The sequence below is a fragment of the Neodiprion pinetum genome, chromosome 6 (assembly GCF_021155775.2).
Source record: "Neodiprion pinetum isolate iyNeoPine1 chromosome 6, iyNeoPine1.2, whole genome shotgun sequence".
NCBI classification, from domain to species: domain Eukaryota; kingdom Metazoa; phylum Arthropoda; class Insecta; order Hymenoptera; family Diprionidae; genus Neodiprion; species Neodiprion pinetum.
In genome coordinates, this window is record NC_060237.1 from 19,455,707 (window position 1) to 19,482,437 (window position 26,731).

Here is a 26,731-nt window from a genome sequence, read left to right on the forward strand (position 1 = left end):
TGAATCCAGTCAATTGCCCAAGATTTGTGCTACTACTCAGTAATCATAACATACGTATCTAAAGAGATAACGTGTTTTGTCGCTATTCGAAAGTAAGCAAAATATAAAACAATCTGCCACATATGGATTGTTTGAAATTTCATCAATGCACCGCAGCAATCGATAATTCCCGATTCATCAGGATTATCAAATACATGTAGGAACTTGGAATGAATTATGAAAACAACGATCACAAAATCAGTTTATATGCTGACGTAAATCGCAAGTTAATCTTTAATTTACATTGCGTCGTGCTACATGTAATGGTAATACGTACAACATACTCTATAATATCCGTTTAGACGAGCTTGTTACATCGTCCTAGACTTATTACTCTAGTCACACAAATGGTACTTCCACTTATTTTTTTTTTTTTTTTCTTTTTAATCTCAATATTCACCTGATCTATTTTCTTTCTTTATTTTCAATGTGTGGCTCGTCAATGTTGTGGTTTAGATGATAGTTCATGATTACAGAATGATTAAATTTTTTAAAAAATCAGACATTGACGCTAATTTGTTCAATGAGAAACATGATTTATTGCTCAAATTATTGTTAAACATAAGGAACGATAGGTTGTATTAAGATCATAACGTGATCTATTTGTTATTATATATGATCATCCTAAACACACATACTTCGCTACAATATAGTTTGGAATAGAAATTTTACATTCAACAAGCAATGCTATGAGTTTCCGACACGTTAGTTATTTATAAACTTTATATTCTAACGATAATAATGAACCGAATGTATACAGTAGGAGAACATACAGCAACCATATATGCTTATAATAGTAGACAGATTTTTAATCGAATAAAAACAATTTTTCGTCATATTATTCATATATATATATATATATAAATAAAAATTCCATAATATGGATATAATGGTTTTAGACTCCCATGCGTAATCATAGCTGAAACGGCAGTAAAGATTGACTAATATGTACAAGGCAGACGACGCAAAGAAATCAAACCTTATGTATGTAATTGAAAAAAAGCTTTTCTCTTTGGAAATTTGAAATTTGTGAACTTTTGTAAAACTAATCTAAAGCATTCGTTTGAAAAAATCTAACTTATACCTGCACATCTAAGTCAAGTGTAATTTTGAAATTTTTCAATATCTATTCAACTGAATAACAGATTGATGAGATTTTTTCTTTGCGCTAATTTCAGTAGAGCAACCTTGTACGTACTGCATATAATGTTTAAAGTGTGAGTGCGTGAATATGTATGTGTGTCTATATAGATATTTAAATCTATACAATACTGTAACAAAACGAGTAACACTTGGCTCCTTTGAATATTCGTGTTTCTTTTTGTTTATTTTCGTTGTTTGTTCGTTAAATTCAATTACGCATTCGTCACAAGCCTTAAAAATATTCAGTCTTTAAGGAAATGATTATATAATATTATATATAGGTATTTCAAAGATCCTCTTAAAATCTGCACTATAACTCAGTGCTGTTTTTGTCCGTATAATAATAACAATAATAATTTTTATTATTATTATTCTTATTGTTGTTATTATTATTTAAAGTAAGTACACGTAACGTACCTCTGACTAACGCTCGAGTAATTAAACAACATTAAAATTAAATGAATAACCAATTTATAATGTATAAATTAAGTCAGTTTATGATGTCTATAGATTTATTATACTTATGAGTAAATTACGTAACACATTTACGCCGCAGCAATTGTTTTGTAACCGTTTCGATATTCTCTGAAATATCTTATTATCATTTCGACCCTGTGCTTAGAATTCGGCATCCCAACATTAAATTCTCATCTCATATCTGATTTATATTGAGGAATTCGGATTAACGAACAAAAAACAATACAAAAACACTCGAAACCCTCCAATTTTATCCATAAAACTTGGATCTCTTTAATACTCGTAATGCAATTTAGTTACGTGGACAAATTTTTAGATTTTCACTAGTATTTATTTCGAATGGAAGGGAAATCAAAAATTTAGCTGTACGTTTCAGTAACAAAATTGAACATACATATCTATATAATTAACAAGAGAACGAACAAAACTTACGATTTTATCATTTATTATAATATTCTGCTACATCGTCCGAACTTTATCAATCATTCGACGTACCAGAAGCTAAACAAACTTTGGGGTATTACAACGAGTATTTTGCACCGAATTTTTTCGCCGCCTTGTATTATTCTATACATAAAGTTTTCAGACAGTTACCCAATTGAATGTAGCCGCAGAAGGTGATCGTGCGTAACTTTTTTACGATGATTAAACGATGTATAGGTATAATCATACATCATTTCGCCATTATACTTTCAGAGCTGACGGTACATAACACTAATAATAATAGTGACGATAATAGTAATATTCGTTGTCTATTTCAAGGTGGATTTCTTTTTCTCGTGAAGAACGGGGGCGGAATTCGGTTTGCCCGACACGGAGTCACTCCGACATAGAAGAACGTTTTTGTAGGCGCTTCTGTATTCGGAACTCATAACAACGTATATTATCGGGTTGATACACGTTGTCAGATATATGAGAATGTACCCAGCGATGTTGAGGCCCCGCCAATCGACCATGTCCTTGAAAGTCTTGGTAATGGTGATGGGCAAGTAGCATATAAGGAAGGACACGAATATCACCATTATCATCTTAAGCAGCTTCTTGTCCTTCGTGGTGAGCTTTCCCGTTTCAAACTGCCGCGTCCTCACGCTTCGAAATCGGGACTCTCGTCTTATAACGTTCGACTTCTTGCCGGAGCGTTTCTCCGACGGCGAATCCGACCGCGAACTGACAAAGTCCTCGGATATCTCGTCGTATCGCGACATCTGCGAGGTTAGGAGACTCTCCGATGAGTTTTGAATCCCCTGGAATCTCCTCGGCACCTGCAGGCTGTTCACCTCGAATCGCCGCGAGCGCTGATCGTCGCCGACGCTCTCGGCGTTGATGATATTCTGGTTGTCACCGTGCGCCTCGACGTAAACCTCCTCGAACCTGATCTGCGGCCTGGTATCGAAGAGTCTCGGCTTCGGGTTCTTCCCCGTGGGTGTTTCAGGCTCCCCGTTTCTCCCCTGAACGTTGCTGTCCATGAACGGAATCTCGTCGTCCCGTTCCTCGAGACTGGACTTGGACTCTTTGTCTCGGTCGGTAAGGTTGTTGTTACTCACGCTAAAAACCCCGGTGGTGTTCTTCTTCGTATCGGTAAGGGGGTTTCCCGGAGTCCCGCCGTTCTCTCGATCCCTGTTCTTCGCATCTTCGGCCAAGCCGAAGCTCACCGATTGGCTCTTGCCCGAATCGTTTTTGTACTCGCTTCGCATTCCGGACAAATTCACAGAGGAGTTTCGAAGATTGACAACGAACTTCGCTCCGTTCTCCTTCCTCGATCCTTGCTCGGAGCTGGCCGAGGATCTTCGGTACCTTCCATCCAGCCTCGGCGAGCACTGAGCGACGTATTCAAACTTCGAGGATTGACGGAAGTTCTGGTAGCTCGAGCTGAGTCTCGGGGATGCGGCGCCGATGAAGCTGAGCTTGTCCTGCCTGGTCGGCGAGCTTCCGTTCTCCGTCGTCATCGTCGCCACGCAGCTCGAGCCGATCGCGGAGTCCTCGAGGTTCTGGCCCTTGGTGTACTTCACCTCGAGGTTCGACTTCGCCTGGTCTTTTCCAAGCTTGTTGCGTCTGCTTCTGAGCGCCGTCTTCCTTACGATGTAAAATATCCTCGCGTAACAGACTATGATCGCCAGACAAGGGGTGAGGAAGGCCAGGATGAAGAGGAACTCCTTAGGGCTCCGCCCGTGGACATCGGGCAGAATGGAACAGGAGCCGATCGCCGGGTCCAGGCCGAAACGACCCCATTGACCGAACCACGTCGCCACCAAAGCTCCGAAACCGCAAATCCATATGGCGACGAGCATCAGGACCAGGTACTTCGGCTTGTAGAGTCTGGAATCAGAACGGGGAAAAACAGTGAGCCATATGTCAGGCGGGGGACCCGCACTCTGATCGGTCTTATCTTGCAAGCGTTGGCGGCCGGAGATTGATTGACTTCGCTTAACATATCGATCCAGGTAAGAAATTACCCAGCGGATTCAATAAGGTGTATCAATTCCGCTTGTACCAAGATCGAGCGGTTTGTCGAGATTCGTTTTATGTTAGTCGGATATTTCTAGCCGCACCGCAGTGTGATTAACTCGATCAAAGGATGATTGGAAGTATGAGTAAATGAAAATGAACAAAAATAAGATCGAGGTATTCTCTCATATTCCATAAGGTGAAAAATCATTAGTACTACAAGAAAGGGGAATTCAACAGTTACTAGTCGTTTTTTGGATTTTGGACGTTTATGACACTCATATCGAGACACTCGACTAATCGTAAATTATACGCTTATGTTTACTCTCTTATAATATCAAGGAGATTCACACCCCCTGGAACGATATTTGATCGCGTAACTCAAACAAGATTTGAGATGAATCTTCAGTCTAATAACACCGGAAAACTTTTAGTGTTATTACCTTAGGCTACGTCAGATGAGAGTCTGAACCATCTTAAACTGAAATAAAAACGGATGACTAATCTCGTTACCAGTGAAAGTACGAATGTATGCACGTACATATAAATACTACAATCTCTTCAAATGGTACGAGATTACCGTAAACACACACGTATAAAGTTCGTTACACCTATTTTTAATCGTTATTCGATGTTATCCAAGTGTGTGGAACCGGACACGTTGCAGAAACAGATGTTCTCGATTGAGAGATGAAAAATAGAATGACCACAAAGTATTTTTCATTGGAGTTAACGCGAGCTATCGAAATCTATTAAAAAAAAATATGAATAAATCAGTACGGTTTCGAATGTAGCTGTAATAGCTAATAATAACCCTATAGAAGTTTACAAATACTTGAATATCCATCATCCTCCGAAAAGAAAATACTTGTTGTAGCACTACTTCTTTTATTTAGCTGGGAATAATTTTCAGAAGAATCGAAACTGAACAAAGTGCAGACACCGAATCGATAATATGGAGTCAACAATATACAGTTTTTACTTCAGGTATTTATTTACTCGAGCAAACTCGTATTTTAGCAATTACCCACTAACTGTGTCATGTTTTTTTTTTTCTATCGATCAAAATGTTCCTTTAAGCTTAATTTAAAGTTACCCCACAGTTTTCATGCCAACATCAACAACGAGAGGGCAAAAACGTACGAAACATTTTCCAATTATCTCGTAAGCATACCTTGGTCTTAAATTCACGAGTCAAGCAGAATGTTCGATATAACGGCGGTGTAAGTAACGATAATAGGGTATAAAAGGATACTCGACAAAGTTCTCCTTTCGTTGTTAGACCAAGTTATCAGTTTGATTAAAGTAACCGATGAGAAAACGGGCCGTTTAGTATGGGAACTGATTTAAGGGGGATTTTGAGCTAATTTACATATTACTCCAAGCAGTCCTAGGCTACAACAACAACCAGTTGGAAAAGTTTTACAGACTGAAGTATGCGATGCGTATATACTTGGCTTCTTTTTAATTTGTTTATTTTTTTTTTTTTGTATCTCTTTCACTGGGTATGACCGAACAAACGACAGAATATTTTGATGGGTTAAGATTTTTACTGCTGCTGAGACACATTACACGTAAAAATATACTGGTTATTGAAAAAATTTCCTCGACAAACCTCTCAAGTCCTTCGAGAACGACGTTACATCTTGAAATTGCTAAACTTGGACTGTCAAGTTTCTTATAAGATTTTCAGCATAGTCACTTCATTTTTCATGCATAAAATCACTCTCGGTCGTGTTACAGAGTTACATATTGGCAAAATTGACGATATGGGATCGTGAAATTCGAAGCACGTTTCCGCGAAATTTACATATAATCTTGCAATTCATTCTGGTACACGATCATCATTCAAGCTAACTTTGATAAATGTGTGAAATATTAGCATTTTTCAAAGTAAGTCGAAATATCGGTGGCATGAAAAAATAAGGTACAGGCATTTTGAAACTTATTTTCATTCGTTTATCAGTATAAAATCTATTGACGATATGCTCGGAGAATGATAAACGGGTATGCATTCTTCAGACAAATTAGCTAATATTATTCCATCGGAAATACGCGCTCGGACATGAAATCTTAGTTGACCAGAAATTTATTTAAAATCTCGAAAATGACAATGTGTCGGTTTTACAGGATAAAATTTTTTAAATTAGCTTACTACGATTATATGATGTTTCACAAAGCTTTTGAAAACTCTTGATAACAATTTTGTGAAGATATTCTTCCTGGAGATCGCCTAGTAAAAGCTAGATATTTTTTTAAGAATGAAGAATGAAGTTTCGATCCAAATAATTGAAAGAATGTGTTTTAAAAAAATGCTTAATAATTGATTTATCAATCTCATCGCAGAATATAACGATAACGCGAGTAAATCTGTACTCGCTGATAATTTTCGGGCATGCTGATCGTTGTTTTCATGAATTGTTTGGACTTATCGTTGATGATTAACCCTGACTAAAAATGCATATTCATTACCTGAATATATCATTGATCAATTTTGATTTTCACGAACCAAAAGATGCAGTCGACTGAATTCAATTTGACAGGAAAAACAAGTCCGATAATAAAAACAGTAAGCGCTGAGATAGTAGGGTTTGTTTTCATAAGGGCTCACGAATAGTTTTCGGGAAAGCTGAGGAAGGTAGAGCATGTGAGAAATTGTCGAGACATAATAGAGGCTGGGAATATAGAGAGAGCTTCTACCGGCTTGCTTACCTCGGATAGAGCCGGGGATGTCCAATCATGACGTATCGATTGATGGTGATGGCCAAGACGGTGAAGATACTAACGGCCACCAAGCTGTACCTCAGCAGCGGAAACAAACGGCAAAGAAGCTGTCCATGGAGCCAAGCGCTGTGCCAAAAGGTCGACGTTGCCAGCGGCAAATTAAAGCAACAGAACATCAAGTCCGAGACGGACAAGTTCATTATGAAGACTGCCGTCGCGTTGCGAAGCTGCAACAAAAGGGAAGAAGAAGATGAACGTGTCGTTAATGTTATATCGGAAAATAATTGGAAACAGGACGGAGGTAAAAGGCAAAAGGGGTTAGAAAAATATACCCTTGTCCGTAAAACCGTGTTCAATCAAGCAAGACATCAAGAGGGTAATAAAAAAAAAAAAAAAACATCATCGAAGGGAAGTGAAAAAAATTAAGATATGTAACAGCCGAAATAAGACATACATATAACAGAGTTTATTTATTTTTGTTTATAGGTACTTTACTATTTTTCATTTCTCACCGTAACCGAATAATAACGTTCTGAACACGAAATGAAAACTAATTTTTCAGTTGTAACAAGAACATCTTACAGCAAATATTACTATTCTTTTTAATCATTGTTACTTGTACTATATTTTCTTGTGATTATTCCGGCAATCCGATGTTGATTATACAAAATTAAATTATTTTTAAGGCCTTATTCAACTATAAAAATATTTTAAACTGATCAAACATATTCAATGTAGCAATGACCAAAAAATGTAGTATTAACACAACTGTAATCACAACGTATAGTCAGTTGTGGCATATTTTCTTATGATTTCAATAATATGTAAACCGTTATTGTAACATCACCCCTTTTACCAGAATTATCTACTACCAATGAAATTTTGATCAGTGTATACACATATATAAAATCTGCAGTAAATAGTTTAATTAAAAACATACAATAAAATGTTTACAAATTGTTTTAACGTAGAAGTACTACTAGAGAAAAAGAGAGAGAGAGAGAGACAGACGTGTACTTCCTCTTTCTATATTATAAAATTTTTCACCCCCAGAACCATACGTATAATAATTCCCGCTTACTTCCGCCTATTTAAGCGGCTCATATATCAAAAGCAAGCTGAATGGAATTTCGCGCATAGTTCAACCGCAATAATATTCCAGCTGCGAGGTCAGAATTGAGTAGGGTCCGACCTTAAGGGTCGAAACTTCTCACCGTCTGCACTTAGCAACTTCTCTTTCTCTCTCTCTCTCTCTCTCTCTCTTTTTATCCACGCGGGTCTTCGTTGCAATTAATTATTTGCAAGATCCGCGATAGTATGTCTGCCCCGTTCACACCGCGTGTCTATAGACAGCGTTCTTATATGCGCGTGCAGTAAAAGTCGAGCAAATAGCCTGAGACAAATTGGATCGTCGAAGGGTCTAATTTCATTTCGTATACTCGGATTACAAGTGTACTTCGATAGATCCCCAAGCCTGAAACCCTCTTCTATACAAATTCCGAACAGTGTTGATGGTTTTGTACAGCTCTGTGAAATCATGCAGTGCTATTATAGACTTAGCGGCCCTGTATATTTTATGTACACCATGTTAGACTTTTCTATCGTACAGGCTTTAATGAGTTGAGCTGAAATATTGATTCGGCTGAATTTCATTGAAAACGTCTTTCCAGGTAGAAGAATTATTTCTGACAAAACGTTACTTATAATCAACCGAGTATTTGAAAAAAGAAGTAATTTTATGCGATTCGCAAAAAAAAAAACGTGCTGCAATTGATAAAAATTGCACGGGGGCGGTGAATTTTTGATATTTAAATAAAATAACGAAATGGATAAAGATCTAATATTTGTAGCTGCTAATCATGGGTTTCAAAAATTCTATTTTATAAATATCATTTTAATTAGAATCATCTCGATGATCAAATTTCCGGTCGCATCTTTCAGACGTGTATTATTTTATTACTGATGTGAATTCTGCATGGTCGAAAAAAATACGGTAATATTTAAACAAATTTTTTTTAACTATGCTGCAGAAGGTCAAGTTGCATAAAAGTTTACAACGAGTTTATTTCACGGGAAGAAATTGAAAGTTAAATTAAATTATACATTAAATTACTACGAGCATATAACATGTTGTCAGTCGATCTGAAAAAAAAAATGAAACGAAAATACAAAAAGAAGAGGAAAAAGAAAATTAATAAACATGTCCTCTGCGACGAAGGAGGCAAAGTAATTAACCGACGAGGTAATTCTCTATCGTGATATTTTCACGCGAGCTTATTATTCCGATATTAATTTCTCCATAACTCTTACGCTGCCCGGTTAATGGCGGCCATTTTGTCTTTCGTTAATCTTAACCACCTGCAGCCGAGTTGCCAATCTATCGGACACGTCAGCGACAGAGATGCGAAGCAGCGAAAGCTCGGAGTCCCCATGGCACCGAATTTCCTCCGGTTCTGTTTATTTTTATTTTATATTTTTCTAGTCCTCTTTATACAGGACATTCTCATATACGTATATATATATATATATATATATATATATATATATATATATATATATATATATATATAGTATATTATACATCACAAAGCAATTATACGCATCTACGTATATCTATACGTAGTAAAAGACGAGTCGTGGGGTGGAAAGCTTACAGAGTTCCTAGAAAACGTTGGAGTGGCAGGCGGGGGTGCGAAAGGAAGAGGGTTCGGGATCCCCGCCGCAAAACGTTTCGCCTTTGTTATCACGCGACAACTTCACCGCCACAGGAAGCTTTTCCAACCAGGGTATAGTATATACGTTTACGTTTCCTACCCCCGGTAGTTTTGGATCGAGGACAATGTACGAAATATGTGTGTATATATATATATATATATATACACATAACGCAGGTATACACATATACACCGCAAGGAGTTCTTTATACTAGAGGTAAATTATTATTTTCTATTTCTCGAGGTAGACGGTGAAATTATTATCGTTTAGCGGAAAGTTTTTTTTTACCCCTTCCCCTAAAATAAATCCGGAGCTTCACAGAGGACGACACCCACCGACTCGTTTTTATAGGGTGAAAGTTTCGACCTGACTGCAATTTTCATATGTTATTCCGTGCCTGTATAAAAATCCTCAAAATTGTAGTAATCCGAGTCTTTCAAGAGGATGATGTAGTCAGTCTTTACCGACCGAGTAAAATGTTATTGATCACTTTGACCTAGTATCAAAGCCTATGCAGCATTGATGTGAAAGTGCACATACAATTCTGAACAAAACTGCACGGAAACTTTCTTGTTTTATGCAAGAATGACGCGGGGAGATATATTTATGCAAGAATTAAAACAGCACTCTTTTTTTCTTTTTCTATGTAGAAGAGCGTGCAAGTTGCGGTATTTTCACATCAGTGATGTGTAGGCTTTGATAATAGTAAAACTAAGTGACATGCTACTCAGTCGGCAAAAACATAACAGAAGATCCTCTTAATATTCGCTACTTCGTGTTCTTGGAAAAAAATATGACGCGATGTGTTTTATGTGTAAGTCTGTAAGAAAAGTCTGATTTATCTAAATATTAAATCTGTTCTTAGGTTGATCATCAGGAAAAGTTAAAGCTGAGAGGCCCAAGAATTGGAGGATTTTTTACCTTGTTATAAACTATGGTCAGATCGACATTTTTAGCGTAAAAAGCTGATCAAAAGCTTGTAGATCGGCCCATGCGCAATTTTCGTCATGAAGGTTAAAAAATACTCGTTTTCCTCTTCGTCTTATAATAATGATCTTTCTCCAAATTTTCCCACTTCTCATCGCTCATAAGCAGCCCGCCGCGATATTACAGACGTCCGTACAAATTTCCAATTTTCACGCTTCGTTTACGACTCCTGTGCTTATCACCGCACGATTGTTCCTTCCGGCTGATGAATTCGTGTGTGTTGGAACGATTGTGCAAGGATGAGGAAGAATGTAATTGATTTTCCCGTAAGGGAAAAAACCATCGCGGTTCGTCTTGGAAATGGAATTGTCGAAATCGTTGTGTATATATATGTGTATATATTATATATATTGTGTATATATATATATATTGTGTAAGCTTTGGTATGAAATTATAATTTGCCGATGAAATGAAAATTCGTTGCTGCGTAACGAATGTTCGGGCAAACGATATTCATCTGTATGCAAAAATATTAATTGCAATATAAGTAACATGATTTATAATCCGAGTAGAAATATTAAAATTCAAACGTTTTGTACTCTATAATATTAGCTTTCAACGTTCAAGCCCCATCTTTCCGTAACAAAGATATAAACTGAGGAGTTTCGTTTTTTAGAAAAGATTTAAAAGGTAAATTCAGCAATATAAACATTCAATTATCGATCACCAAAATGAATCGCTGAAAGCTTGTTATTAGCTATTTGAACCGACAAAAACCATTGAATGGAATAGGTAGAAAATTTGAAGGAAAGCCTTCTGTTGTATAGTAGAAACAATTTGAGCAGAGTATATTTCACAGATATACATAATAAAAAAAATTGCAACTTTGAATCGATGTTAAAATTTTTTTAAAACATAAACTAAAACGAGTTACACTAGAACGCTTAAACCAGCTTCTTTCCAACTTCAATGATTCTTTTCGTTGATCGTAAGGAATTCTGTTTCAGATATATTGTTGTACAATATGAAGTGCCAGTTTACATATGTTAAATTGTACAATGTCGAAAAGTCAGCTGTAAAAAGAAAGAAAAAAAAAACAAACCTATGATGCGACAAAAAAAAAAGATTTGAATAATTATCAGGTTCGAATCGAAGCCTGCAGACGTGTGCGTTCCGAGAATTAAATTAACCAATTATCACACTGCACGCACGTGTTTTTTTGTCGCCATTAACGAGGAGCAGTTATAATACAGATGCTAGGTCGAATGAGACGTCGTCATATATAAGCGGGCGGGAATAGCGTCTGTTTAACGGTGCGTTATAAAAAATTTGACGTAGATTCAAGGGAAAATGTGTCGGGAGTGAACGCTAGAATTACTGGAGTTATAAAAATAGCGGTAAAGTGTTACATCCTGAGCTGTTCCCGGCTTTTTATCGCATCGCCAAGCTCCGTGTATAAGTCATATTATACCTGCGCGGAAAAACTATCAAATGAGAGAGATCGAGGGGAAAAGCAAAGGAAACTCTGTTGCTCCGACAGGGTTTGAAAACTTGAAATTAATTCAAGGACAGGGATCATTAGACGATGTTTCGTTCGATCGGTAGACGGAATGTCAAAGCGTTGTGATAAGTGAATTCTAACTCGACGTGGGAAAGAAAAAAAAATAATAAAAAATATCAACAAGGCCTATTATTATATCAGCAAATGCCCTATTGTCCCATATTAAAACCAAAATTGCTCGTGGTTTTACGATACATATAAGTAAGCGTTGATAAAACGGGGGGAATTTCATTTGGCAGAGAATAAACGTAAAAGTGAAAATGAAAAACTAACCCGACGAGATTTTGGCTTCATTCGAAAGCTACAGCGTGAGAAAAATTTTGACGGTTAATTGCAAACTTATAGTATGTAGGTATAGTTAAAACTTTATTTTTTCCTGCACAAGCTTTTATATAACATCTAAAATTCACGACAATTTTCTTTTAACTGTTTGAATCACGGATTATTGTGCTGAGTCAACTTTTATAACAAGTATTCTATGGTTCTTGAAGTCGCTAATTACGAATCTGAATTTTCAAAATCTGATTTCAAATTCCTAATCAGCGACCCTAAAAACCCCTGGACAGAGTTTTTTGTCCGGATTCGATAGAATTTCAAATTTTCGTCCGCCATATTGAATGCGCAATCTTGAATTTTTGAAATCCGATTTCAGATTCGTAATTGGCGACCCCAAAAACTTATAATTTATGTAAAACATGTATATGTGCAGAGGCATAACTTTCTTGGAAATGAATTATTCCTTCAATGTTCACGATTATTTCAAACTATTTGTTTCTAACAATAATGATTTACATTGTATCGCAATAAAACCATCGATTATTGAAAACCTATTAGTATACTATCAGAAATGGCAAAAGAGCGCAAATGAATATGTTGAAAAGTTCTCAAAATATACAAAAAATGGATATTTCAGTTGACACATTAAGACATAAAAAATACTGTAAGTGTGTGTAACTATATCTGCCAATAATAAAAATAATCGTAAATTCAGTTCCTTCAATTTGACATAACAAATTTATACATATGTTTAACACGGTGTAAGTTGGCAATTCCGTGAAGTATACCTAGATTCAGATTATCCTCTCGCGATGAATTACATTTTATAGTGCGGTTAGTTAGAATTCTATTTTTAATGCACATTCGCAGGAAGCATTTTCCATTTGGCAAATAATTGTATCGTTTCTATCAAGGAAGTATTTCTTGTAATTGGTTTTTCCTCTTCCTTTGTTTACGTGGAAAAGTAATACGGGAAACAGTATCCGAAGGTTTCCAATTAGATCGTCGGATTCGTTACCTCGGCTTTAAAGAAAACAGAGGAAAAATAAAGGAAACTTGGAGAGACAGATATAGCCGCTTGATAAATGCCTCGTTTGAACACTGACGATGTTATCGATTTCGTTTCATCCGCGATCGGGATTTCTTTATTAATTAGGCCCTTACGTAGAGAATTTCGAATCTAGGGGTGTGGAAATAAACGGGAGACTCGAAGCTGGTAAATATCCTCTGAACAGACCAAAGTAACGAGCTATTTGATCCGGCCGGATACCGATGGTACATGTACTTCCGGTTAAAACGGGCCTAATTATTTTACGCCTCTCAGTTCTACGTATAGTATAAACATTGCCTACTACAGTCGAGCAGGGCAAATTGTGCCGGCGACTATACGCGAGGATGAGCTGTATTTCAGGCAATTAATTTCCAAGGCAAACATTCATGGCTTGTTACCGAATTTCCTCAGCACGGTTTTACAAAGTTTCACACCCCGGTGAAAACTTTCAATTACTAAAATATGCACAATTAAGGGTGGCCCTTACTTGAGATATCGAAAAATTCTTATGAACCCATCCAACAAATAGATGCTGATTGATTTGAAATGAAACACCTTTAAAGTTTTAAATTCCTATCTCAACTCTGATTGTGAGTGAATGTTGGCATTCGAAATACACAAGTTTTTTTTTTTTTACTACATTATTTTATAATATTTCAATACTATATTTTATCGCGGGACTAATTATGACCGAAAATATTGATGTGCCAAAAATTATTAAAAAACGGTGTTGCTATTCGGTGAAAAATATTAAGCGTCGTCTACGATGGGCCATTATCTATTGTGCACTGATTCGAAATTAATTATTTGCAAGAAAAGCTGGTTAACATTTGACGTGATACACTTCAGAGATAAGCTATTTTTAATATTAAACTATTTTTCAAAGTAGTTAATCCCAAAAGTCTGCCAATAGTTTCTCAGTTGTATACGTATAACTTATATACATGGTGAAATTATTTTTTTGCTGTAATCCACGATACATTATTCGAATCAACTTTCTTTTTTTTTCTTTTTTTTTTTTTTTTTACCTTCCACGATAAGATACACAATTTCCATAAGCGCACCACATTTTATGTTGTCTAGCGAACTTCTTTGTCGCTCTGAATTACTTTCCAACCCTTAAAGAAGTTTGCTGAATTTTGCAGACGATCATTTCAAAGTGTGAATATAAATCATAAAATTTTTTGAAAAGAGAAACATGAAACGAACTTTGAAATGAATTCTAAAACTCTTTGAAACATCTCCGCGTTTTTTTTTTTTTTTTTTTTAATTTATTTATTTATTTCTTTTTCTCGCAGAGTCTGAATTCACTGCAGAGTTTCGCAATTAGGCACTTTGCAGATTGGCATTGCGTATATTGTGTGTATAATGGAATGCGGTATAGAACAACCAACAATTACCTACAGTGGTGAGTTTTTGGTCGGTGCGGTTGCGGCGGCGAATAATGTTGTACATACCGTCGTCGCCCACGCAACGAACTGCCAACTAGGAGACGCCCTTATAATCTGCCTAATTCTCTTGTTAAAAGTGATTAATGGTTTGAATTTGCAGAGCCCGCGTCTAAAGCCAACGAAAACCCCTTTCGATTTATCTGACGAAATTACATCCCCCCCCCCGCCCCAAATTTAAATTCTGCTTCGTTTAATTTTAACCGAAAAGAATCCGCGCTGTCTCACGAGTTGTAGATACATTTATCTCTACGGTCGAATTTTGGTTAACTTTAATACTTTTAGCTCCTAATTAATCATGATTTCCAGGCTTCACACGCGGGAGAATTTTTCAACTTTATCAAAGATGGCGGTTAAAATCGGCGAAAGAGACGCTTCTTTGATTCGAAAAACTTCGTCCGGCTTCATTTATCTGAACTGGCAAACGATTTCTTTAGCCGCATTTGGTCATATCTAGAAATTTTTATTTAATATACTCGATGTTTATTAGTAACCTAAGGGATTTGCTCGTGCATAGTAAATAAACCCTATTTTCTACTTTATTTTATTCCATTGTGTTCTACGTTTGTCCTAATCTGTAGGTAATCAATGAGGTAAATCTCCAAAAGTTTCCAAGGCCACGAAAAGGGTGAAAAATTCCTATGAACCAAATTTTTCGATACCCAAAAATTCGAAAGAATAAGAAATGCAATAAATTTGTATTTTTTACTCCGTCTGTGAAAAGTGACGAATCGCGGCTGATATTGCCCATTAATATTTTTGTTTTTTATTTCTCACTTATACCAAGAGGTTTAATCACTGTTGTAATCTGGTATACATACGTCATGTAACCTCGTGCAATTTTTTTAATCTCTTGTAATATTTGCCGTCTCTGAAATCTTTGTAATTTCTGCATAAATTCTTCTACTCTCTTCGTAATCTTTGTAATCTTTTCGCAACCCGTGTAATCTTCGTGTAGTCTTTTGCTAATCTCTGTAATCTTTGGTATATCTGTAATTTCTGTAATTCTTGTAATCTCATTGCAGTCCTTGCGATCTCTTTGCGACCCGTATAATCTTCATGTAATCCTTGCAGCCTTTTGCTAATCATTGTAATCTTTTTTTGTCTCTGAAATATCTGTACTTTTTCTAAACTCTTTCTAATCCGTGTAATCGCCTTGTAGTAATTTCAGTCTTGGTAATCTTTGTAATATTTGTAATCACGTGTAATCGTAGACACTGTGTGCCAAATTTACACAGTAATCAACGAAATTTCTCAAAGTTTAAACATTTATCGTGCTTCTTTTTCAGCGAAAACAAAAATTCGGCTGACCAAAGAGAATTCTGACGAATCACAACCTAACCGTCAGCGTTAGACAACGTCGGTTACTTTCCTTCAGCCTTGTCACAGATACCTGACACACAACACCCATGCGGTAAGTTATTTCGCACGAGGATTCATGACTGGAAATGCGTAATATCAAGGCATAAGATCGACGTGACATCCGAAGCATCATTGGCATAATGCATAATGCATGTTACGGAGGCGTATAACATGAGGTAAATCTGTAATCTCATACGTCGGAGATCGATTTCCGGCGTGTATTGGAAGAACCCTCCTCAAGCGTGACAGAAAAACGCGGGCTTCCCTTTTCACCTGTTTCTGGCAGCGTGTTGAGGAGGGTGTTGAAAAATGTATGTATAATGTTTGGATAAAAATTTTGGCTCGTCTTCGATCGCCGTGATATATGTATGGATCTACACGCGTGTAACACGCGTGTAACACGCACACAGATCTAGTACGGGCGGATTTTCGGTGGCGGGATAGCGACGGTTCGCTAACCTTTAACAAACTCTGTGCGTTTGCATAGGATATACCCCTCTTCGTCCACAAATCATCGATTAGGCTCTCTAACAATCAATAGCATAACGCCACGCCTGGATTTACTTCGCGGCAAGGCTCATCCATTAATACATTATAATGTTTACGTTACCGTACCGCAAAGCTGCTGTGTAAATTCTTACCGCAAACTCATTAAACTTAAAATTTTATTCATCCCGTTTAGTAAGTGAGAGAATTAATATTCCCGACCACTCTTACGATTTTCTCATCGCCCAAGTATCTTTGTCAACCTTGACTGGTTTCATTCTCGAACCAATTTTTTTTCAATCGCTCAATTCACGAGGAAAGAAAACATTGATCGGCGAAAATATTTACACTATACAAAATTCGTTCCAGACGATTTTTATGAAAAACAAAGTTAATCGTCAATAAAATGAGTCATCAGTCGTTGGGATAATAGGACGATTGAAATATTTGTGAAATCATTCGTAAAACAATTAGTTTCAGAAGCCGCAGAGATTCGCTTATATGTTATCGATTTTTCAGAAAATCTAATTAACGACGATAGGTTTTCGACTCGCAATTGAATGTTCAAATTTTCTTGCGAACAGTCGGGATAAAAAAAAATTGAAAAAAAAATATACACATAAAAGCAGCCGCAGGCATTCACGAGCATTCGAGAAAATCGCCCTGCGGTCGGTGAAAGAGTTTGTTCAAGTTTAGGTTCAAACGCCGTCTGGCATCGTGCAGCGTACAATTTCACCCGATTATCTGTCAAAACTTTTTCATTCCTTGACCGTGCGGTTTAGCCCTTCATTTTTCTTGCTTGACTTATTTCAACAGACCCCGAGGGGAAAATAGGGAGCGAATGCAGTCTGCTGAAAGTACAAACTAAGGGAAAGTGGATTTGACAGAAGCGCGCGAGTGCGTCGTCTAAAATATTTTTCCAAAGGTGCAAAGACCGCGTCTCCGCAAACTTTTCTCATACATCCTGCAGTTTCATTCAAACTACTAACACGGCTTGTAGACTGATTTTATAAAATGAACAACCGACGTGGATTTACTGCTCGATTTAAAATTCGTCAGCTACAACGAGAAAAACTTTATTTGTTATGGTAACTAGAAAATTGAGTAAGTAAAACGGGTAACATTTATAGATAATAAAGGTTCAATCCTAGTTGGAATCGGAAGAAAATAATTGATACCAAGTATAACTATTTGGTGTGCTTTTAGTTGTCGACCCTACATTTTCTGGCTACCGTAAAATTAAATCCGACTGTTTAAGTTGAGTACCTTGTTCTGTTCACTAAGGCCTTAATTTCAATTTATTCTCACGCAAACGTCAAATTATCGCAATAGTTGGAAAAAATATTATGGTAATAGTAATAACACATGATAGATTTGTCCTTCTGTACCTCAAGTTCGAAGAATATCATTTTATACAACGCGAGCATGTTTTATGCGTTTTTCCATTCGTGTTTTCCGTACACAAAGTACCCGTTTCTATGACGGTAAAGTAAGTATCTTGAAGGGGATATCGCACTATGGATATCGCTTCATATTTTTGCCGGTTTTCTTATTCATTCATTTTTGATTTTATGCAAGTTTTAAGGCAGCTGATTGGCGAAGAATCGATACCTTTCATCCACCGAGTTACGAGATTGTCGTGCATTGAGTGTTTGTCGAATCGTTATACTCGTAAGCTGCGAAAATCTCTTTTACGCATTTTTCTATGCGGGTTTTCCGTACACAAAGTACTCGTTTCTATGACGGTCGAGTGAGTCTGCGAATACGCATGCGCGGAGTACGGAAAAGACCGTTTCTAAGCCATAGGAATTGAAAGCTGTATTTTCTGTACTGCGCGCATGCGCCATCGCGAACAAATCTGGCATTACGCGACCCTAACCTCAATTTCGTGCTTAGTTAAAAAACGCGTAAAATACCCTTGTTATATAAAGAATCGCGCGCAACAAGGAGGCGACGGTCTTTTCGTCTCGCGTATTTGCGATATTCGTCTTGGTCTCAGCTACGACTGACATTGCAAACTTACGCTCGGCCCGAAAAAACCGAGTTTGCCTCCTCGTTACGCAATATACTATTATTATTCAAAATTCAGCTCCACATTTTCGTGTGTGATTTTCTTAGATATGTACGGGAAATTATTTGCCCTGTTATAGTGGTAGTCTACGTACGGTGTACAAAAACGCTCTACAGGAAGAAAGCTATCGAGCTTGCACGGGGCAGTGAAATATGATGTACGAGTAATACCGATCTCTGCAGTTCCCTGCACGAGGAATCGAATAAATCGCGTTTATTATGAGGTGTTACTCGGCTCGAAGGAGGATAATAAAAATCCGAAAAAAGAGAAAGGAAGGAAATGAAAACATTTACGTGCGCGTGTATAACTCACGCCCCAATCAGCGCGCTCCGTATAACTTGAAGAGACTGTTTACGCATCTGTTACCGCCGTTCCCCTTTCCTTCCCCCCTCTTCCTTCGAGCTGTTTTTATTTATTTTCCTTTACTGCTTCGAAAGTGGCGTTTCTGGCAATCTATACCCACCCTGCCATCAATAATTACAACCGCGTTGATACCCCGCCCGTTTATAGTCTCCGACGTTAAACATGAATGATGGCCTCAATAAAACTGAATTGTAATGCAACAAAAGATGAAGGAAAAGGAGGAGGAAAAACACCGATTTGAAAAGAACGAAAATACAGTGAATAAAATAAAATTAAACGGACGTAGGTAAGATACGAGTCGAACTACCGTAAACGCCGCACCGGTCGCATAAAGACGCAAAACCCGGCGAACCTTTTCCTGTCTGTCGAAATCAATGATTTTTTTAAAAATCATTTTTATTAATACGATACAAGTTGATTTTCATTTTCTACCGAGCTCTGTTTAGTTTCCTACAGAACTATGTCCCTGAATTTCCCGTACGACGCATCCTTAGCTTAGTTATAAAAAACAGACGGAGCAAAAACCATTTTTCCCATGTTATTCTCATGGAAAATAGAAAAGTGCGATGCGTAACCTCTTGATGCTAATATTAAGAGCTCAAATTTGGGGTCAGAAGATTTTCATTGGGACGCCCTCTAGATCTATTCTAATTCATTAAAAAAATCTGTGTAAATTCTCAAGCTTCTACGTCAACTGGAACAAGTGTCTCTAACAATAAGCTTCGAAAGTTTTCAATGCAAAATACATGTAGTTTTTATAACTAGTTATTTTATTTATTTATTTATTTATTTAACTGGTTTACATGTACAAGATCGGCCTTTTTATGATTTTGGTATAAATTAAGGGACCGCCTTGAAACTTGGCAGAGTTACTACTTATAATGATTGGAACAAACCGTGAACATTTCAAAATTTTAATAATTATTGTTCCCTCATACAGAAGTCTACTAAAAGTGATGCTGTTAAGCTTATATAAAAAAAGAAATATACTATAAAATTACGATAAAATTGTGAAATTTTCAGGATTTGTTCCTACCATTGTAAGCAACAACTCTGCCAAGTTATAAATCGGTCCCTTAATTTATACCAAAGTCATACCCAACGACACAACTGGTTATAAAAATTATACGCATCTTACAGTTAAAACTTTCAGAGCTTAGAGGTACGCTTAAAACTTTACACAGATATTTTTTTAATGATTTGAAAAAGATGTGGAGGGCGGGGACGATGAAAATTTTTCCGACCTCCAAATAAGGAACACCCTGAATTGTATATATAATACATACAGTATACACATGAACGAAGTTTCAGAGATAAAAATATGTGTAAAAACAAAAAGGATCTCATGGATGCGTTACATTCCTCGAAAAGCTTTTCGACCGCGGCTGCAAGCTCAGGTTTTATTTTATACGTGTATGTGTTGGCATTAACTATCACGTTATTCACGCTAGATTTAACAGAGCCGTGAAAATTTCAACCCTCCTTCTCTCACGCATCCGTAGACACGCGGCCTTACAGAAGGTAAAGGTGCTTTCACACCGGAGCTGTCTGCGGCTCGGGGTTGTTGAAACAAAATACGTTTCTCACTTCGACGTTGTTCGATGTCGCGGCAGAATCTCAGCGAAAAAAAATTCACTTTCAATATTAAAATATGCGAGCTTTCGCGTTTTGAGAGTAAATTATTGCGCCGGGTCAAGGGTTTGTGAAAAATCGAATTGGCTCGTAGTTCCGAAGAAAATTTAGAGGAAATGAAAACGTCCGACAACGTTACGTTCGAAATGAATCATGGTCCTGTTACATTGCCTTTTAAATGCCGTATATATATATTATATATGTATAATATATATATGTATATATAATTGCCCCACAGTTTCCACATTTTATCACATTGTCTTTACCTCGGAGAAATTTGCGGAGCGAATAATTGGGCCAGATTTCGTTTGACCCCTATAATTTCTGCGAAGATCCTTTCTTTTCTCTTCGTCCATTTCAATTAAGCAAACGGTCCCGAGTGTATATAAACGACGTCGTAGTGTCTACGCAAAACGTATTAAAAGCGCTTCGAGACCCGGGAGTAAATAAGAACTTAATTCGAATAAAAATGTTTAAAACGCTTAACTGCTTTTTTTCTCTTCTCAATTGATGTTATCGAGGAGATTGAAAAAATCTCTTCCAAAGATACGGACGGTAATGAAAAATCCTGGAGTCGAATCGATTCGGGTATATAATGTCTTATACACAATGAAGAACTTTACAACTTTGTGTGTGTGTGTGTTTTTTTTTTATCACTGTTAAATAATTCTCTTTTCTCTACTAAGCTATTTCAGATAAAAAATAACTTGAGACATTTTAAATATTATCTCAGAGTTTCCAATATAAGTTGACTTGAAAAATACCGAACTCTACTTTCATCCGAAATTTTGACCTCTGTATTTTATGTTCTCATATGATTCTATGAATTCACAATCCATAAACAGAGAATCGTTCAGATGTATAGAAATTCAAAGAAATATTTCCATCAGTGACGGTCAGTCCTCATAAATTTTCACATCTAATCGTACAAACGATCACGGACATGATTTCGGCTATTTATATTCTTCAGAGAGACGGGAAACAAGCAGCGTACGGATTAACAAGGGTGGCGAAGGAAAATTTGTCGAGAAGATTAAAACCGATCGGTTCTCACTCCGAGAATTGTACGCTGTATATATACATATAATGTATAATATATAGATAATGTATATAACATTACATATATATATATATATATAAAACGGGAGTAAGTTGTATTTGTACAAGGTCCAGCGGACTGGTTCGATGACCTAAATCAGGGGGCTGAAAGGTGGCGAGACTTGAGCGAGATGATAGGTACAAGGAACACCAGATATTTATGAGCCTCCACATTTTCCGTGCAGTATCAGTATCTATGTATGAGCAACAGAGAAATGCGACAAGAGACGATGTGGCGCAGGGGTAAATAACAGCGAGAAATAAGTATAATATACACAATAACGCGACCCTAAGTCCTTAAGCTGATTCTATACGCTCAATTTCCGAACTCGAAGTGTATTATTGAAGTTTGACCACAAAGCGCCAAGTCGGCGTCGGGATTAGCCCTTCCATATTTCGCTGCTTCCGATATTTCACACCGACAATACAACACACATAAATTTCATTATTTGATACACCATGCATCTGGGGAATTCCATGCGAACCCAACCAACGTCTGATCCTCGCCATTTTTGATTTTGTTTAAAAAAATTTCTGCAATTGTCCCAACTCTGAAACAGTACCCTGAATTTTTGCAAACTTTTTATTCGACTGGTTGATTATTTATAAATATTGAGAGTGATTTCGAAAAGGACAATCTTAAAAATTCTCAACTAATTCTCGAAAGCTGTAATTTCTTTTTAAAACATTTCAAGATCGGGCCCATCGTGGAAAGATTTATTTAAATATTTTTTCTTAGCACTTCTAATTTTTTTGTTCAACTAAAACAGTGTTCGAACGATCTGGAAATTGCCGAAATAATTCGGAAAACTTTTACTTTTCACTTAGAACATTGCTAGACCGGTTTCATTATGAGATCGACAAAAAAAGTTGAATGTGCTAAAAAAAACAAAATAGACTAAAATCGTACCGTAATGGAACAGGTCTGGAAATGTTCTAAGTAAAAAATAGAAATTTTGAGGAGGTTTTGGCAATTTTCATTCTTCGTTTAAATAATGTGCTAATTGATGGAAAGAAATTGAATGTACCGAAGAAAGCTAGACACAAAAATCGGCCCAGTCTTACAATGTTTGGAACAGAAATTATAGTTTTTGAGAAGTTTAGAAAAGGTTCTATTCAAAATTACTCATAATATTAATAAATAATTAGCCAATTGAATAATAAATTTAAAAAAAATTCAGGGTACTGCTTCAGAGTCGGAAAAATTGCAGGAAAAATGTTGAACCAAATCAAAAATTGTAAGGGTCAGACGTTGGTTGGATTCGCATGGAATTCCCCATCTATAAGGTATAGTGTACGTTGGCGGATAATGGGCGAGGAATTTAAGTGATTAGGATTTATGGGAACAGCGGAGAATTTTTGTTGGTAAATTTATTGTTTCGATGAGATTTGTCGCACGTCGAAATACTGAAAAATTCGATCATATCGGGGTCAACTAGAAGCAACTATCGGCTGCAGAGTCGTAAAGATTTATTTTACAGTCTGTCAAAGCTTTGGCTTTTTGACTTTACCGGATTTTATTGCAGTTCAGTATCGCGTAAAAGAACAATTTTCAAATCGAAATGAATTTACGGGGAAAGAAATTCAACGGAATGGCTTGAAACTATTTTGAGAACCCATCAATAAGGTGTGAATAATTATTATTCAAAAGATGAAAATTGTAAATTGTATAATATTTCAACAAATGATCTAAATGATATCATTAATTATATCTTTGGCGAAAAATGTAAGCTTCGAATCATCCGGAACAAAAAATTAATAAATTTTTATCGGTATACCACGACGTCTTCCATTTTTTCAACGTGGAAATGAATCGATATTTACCTCTTTTCGTGCTACAATGAAGCGATAGTTCCAAATCTTGAAAACTACAGTAACGATTCATCATGCAGTACAACCTATAATAGTGAAAGAGATTTGCATCGAGCTGTAAAACAGTTAAAAAAAAAATAAGCAGTAACACAGAATCAATTATTATAAAATTAAGAAACACAGGTTGTAAATCAATTTTTCTCGCATGAATTTTCATAAAAAAAATTTGCACATTCGTGGAAATAAATTAGTTTAAAAAAAAAATACAACTTCTTTTTGTTACGATTTTCCGTTGAAATATTTGCTTTGTCAAATGTTTTTTTTTGTTTTCTTGTTTGCTTCTTGTTTTATCTCACTTGAAGTGTGTCATTACATAGCCGTAGAATTTTTTATAGACGGAAGAGCGTCATGATAACCGACTTGTCGAGTTTTCACCGCAACCGTGGATTTACGACTCGGTGAATAATCACGGATCTGGAAGAAACCACGAAAGCTCCTACATAACATGACGAGTCGCATATTTGCCATGAATTTTTGCAGAAATACACACGTACATTCGCGAACAGCGATGAAACCACGAGGATCGGATATATTTTTCGAGGCTTTTGGTAGTGAAAGGCGAGTTATTTAAGCTACGCATGACTGCTCGCATCGGGCGACGCTTCGGAAAGTCCCCGAGAACGTGCGGAACGTGATATTTTTTATTTGACTTTGTTTTCCGGGTTTCTTTTTTTTCCATTCTAGACCCTAAACGACTCACTTATTTCTGACCAATCCGAAGGGAACTTTGATAAATGACGAACCTTTTATATGCTCGAACGGAGGAATGTTCCCGAGGAAAGTGGAAAGGTTTTCAAGAATAAATGAAAACATTTTTCTTTGTCAAAGGAGCTTCGATAGCCTAATAATTCACAATATTTTCCTTCGTACTGTTTTTCTTATATTCTTTTACCGTAGACGCACAGGTATGGCCTTTTGTTTTTCCGATCATTTTTCAGACGCTTCGTATTTTGAATACTACGCTTTTAGTGAAAACAGAGAGATGTATGACGAGTAGACGGTTTAATTGCAGGATTTTTTACCCTCTGACAAAAATCAACAGAATGGTAGATGCGGATTTAAAACTTCCTTTTTTCCAGGAACAAACAATAAAATGATCAATGCTAAAAATACAATAAGTATCCCAAACTGCATCGAGTGTTAGAAAAATGTACAACGTAGATTATAATTGAACAAGTTTCATGTTTCTATGCGATACTTATGTCGGTCGAATATAATCATTTAACGATAAAATCGTTACGTAAATTTAACGACGGAGATGAAAGTTTTTTTTCACCACCTTTTTTACGCACGTAACGTATAAGCGTACGTACTTTGAAAATAAAATTGAAAAAATTCACAACATTTCTTTTATTCGAAAAATGCATTTGTAATAATAAAAAATATTCTTGGTAAGGTTCACTTTGCAGAAGAAATTTTCAATTACCCCGAGAACAAAATCTATTCACGCAAACCAAGAATGGGAAGAATTTTAAATTCGAACGAGACAAATTGGAGCAAAAATACATATGATAGTAAAAAGTTGCTTAATAGCAAGATAATTCACACAAGGATAACTTGAGGAATTCGTTAAGAGGAGCAAAAGCGTACAGAAAAATCATACGTCCATTGGAATTTCGAAAGCGTTTCGAGACCGCAGTTAGATCGTCAATCTCGGGTGTGAAAACGGTCGAGATCGCCTTTCGCGAATCCAAAAAATAAAGAAAGGTTTTCTCCGGGACGTTTGATGCTGAAATACGAGTCCCGGAAGCAGGGACGCCGAGAGTCTGGGGACCAGGTGTATATACCGCGCACCCTGACCTAGGATAATAAAGTTTAGTGGGCCACCTCGAGACGTTGCTCCCTCTTCCCTTGTTCCGCGCTCGGTGTATATTGCCAGGAGCCGAGAGGAATTTCCACATCCATCCGCGCTCATTTTTCCATCTCTCATTCCCTCCTCTCGCGTATGTATCCTGCATACTGCCACACAGTTATAGTTCTCGGCGATAAGTTGCGAGACGCCCCCGTACCTTTTGCATCTGCTCAACATCGTCTCCTCGAAACGACGCAGATGCTGTTTCGGAGCTTTAAAACTGCAAGCTCCCGATCCACGGATGGCAAAAAATCTCTGGGAACGTTCCAAATTTTTTACGGATATTCGAGTTCGGAATTCAAACTGTTTTCGCATTTTTCGGTGAGAGAATTAGTCCAGATTTTTTTTATCTTGTTAGTCGACTTTCTTTACCGTACACAAAAAGAAAATTCCATTAATTATTAACCTTTACAAAAGTCGTTGCGTAGAAGCGGGGATTCAAATAACTAGAAAAAATCATGGGATACTCTTTAACTGTTATATTTCAAGAAAAGGTAGTTTATCTTCGGCAAAATGAAATTTTGGTTACGAAAAAAATTCATAAAACAAGAAAAAAAAAAAAAAAAAAACGAAAAATGGTCATTCTACATAGGAAATCATAACTGACTGAATTTTCAATATTTTGAGCTGAAACTTGACTGAATAACTCTCAAAAGAAAGAAAGAAAGGTATTTGTTTGAGTGAGTGAGGTTGAATTTTTGGCAAAAGAATGTATTAACGATTTTGACGGTATTTCGTTACTTATCTTGAATCAAATCAGATTATTTTGGATCTTTTCCGTATGAAATTTACGGTGAACATGCAAAAATTCTAGTAAAATTAGTATCCTTGAAATAGCGGTTTAAATATCGTTGGAATTACAAGAAAACTTGGTAGAAAATAACAATTCGGTGCGATTACAACTGTCGATACGTGCAAATATGTTCAACCAGCATCACATCGTTGCCATAATTACAAGAAAATTTAGTATAGATTTTCTTCTTGAAGCTACAAAATTAATTTTCATCTTGTATCCAAAACCATGCACTGTTCGGTTATGATGATAAAAAACAGAGTTGCTAAGAACTATGCGGTATCCACAGCTAGAAATATTTGAAGAAATCGCCACGGAAAACAGACCGTTTCATTCTTATTCCTTCAGTCATTTCTTTGTATGTACCATGATCAGGGAACTTCCTGCGCATGATTA

General features: G+C 36.6%; 1 protein-coding gene across 9 annotated transcripts in view; it reads right to left on the reverse strand.

Annotated features, from left to right (window-relative positions):
* Positions 1-237: 237 nt before the first annotated feature.
* Positions 238-26,731, reverse strand: part of LOC124220872 (uncharacterized) — an 89,288-nt gene continuing 62,794 nt past the window's right edge. For all 9 annotated transcript variants that reach the window (XM_046630260.2, XM_069137467.1, XM_046630255.2 and 6 more), the window contains 2 exons: positions 6,817-7,055; positions 238-3,975 (listed from right to left, as the gene is read on the reverse strand). In XM_046630260.2, the coding sequence (XP_046486216.1) occupies positions 2,412-3,975; positions 6,817-7,055 (1,803 nt within the window). In that variant the 3' untranslated portion in view covers positions 238-2,411. The remainder of the gene's footprint in view (positions 3,976-6,816; positions 7,056-26,731) is intronic.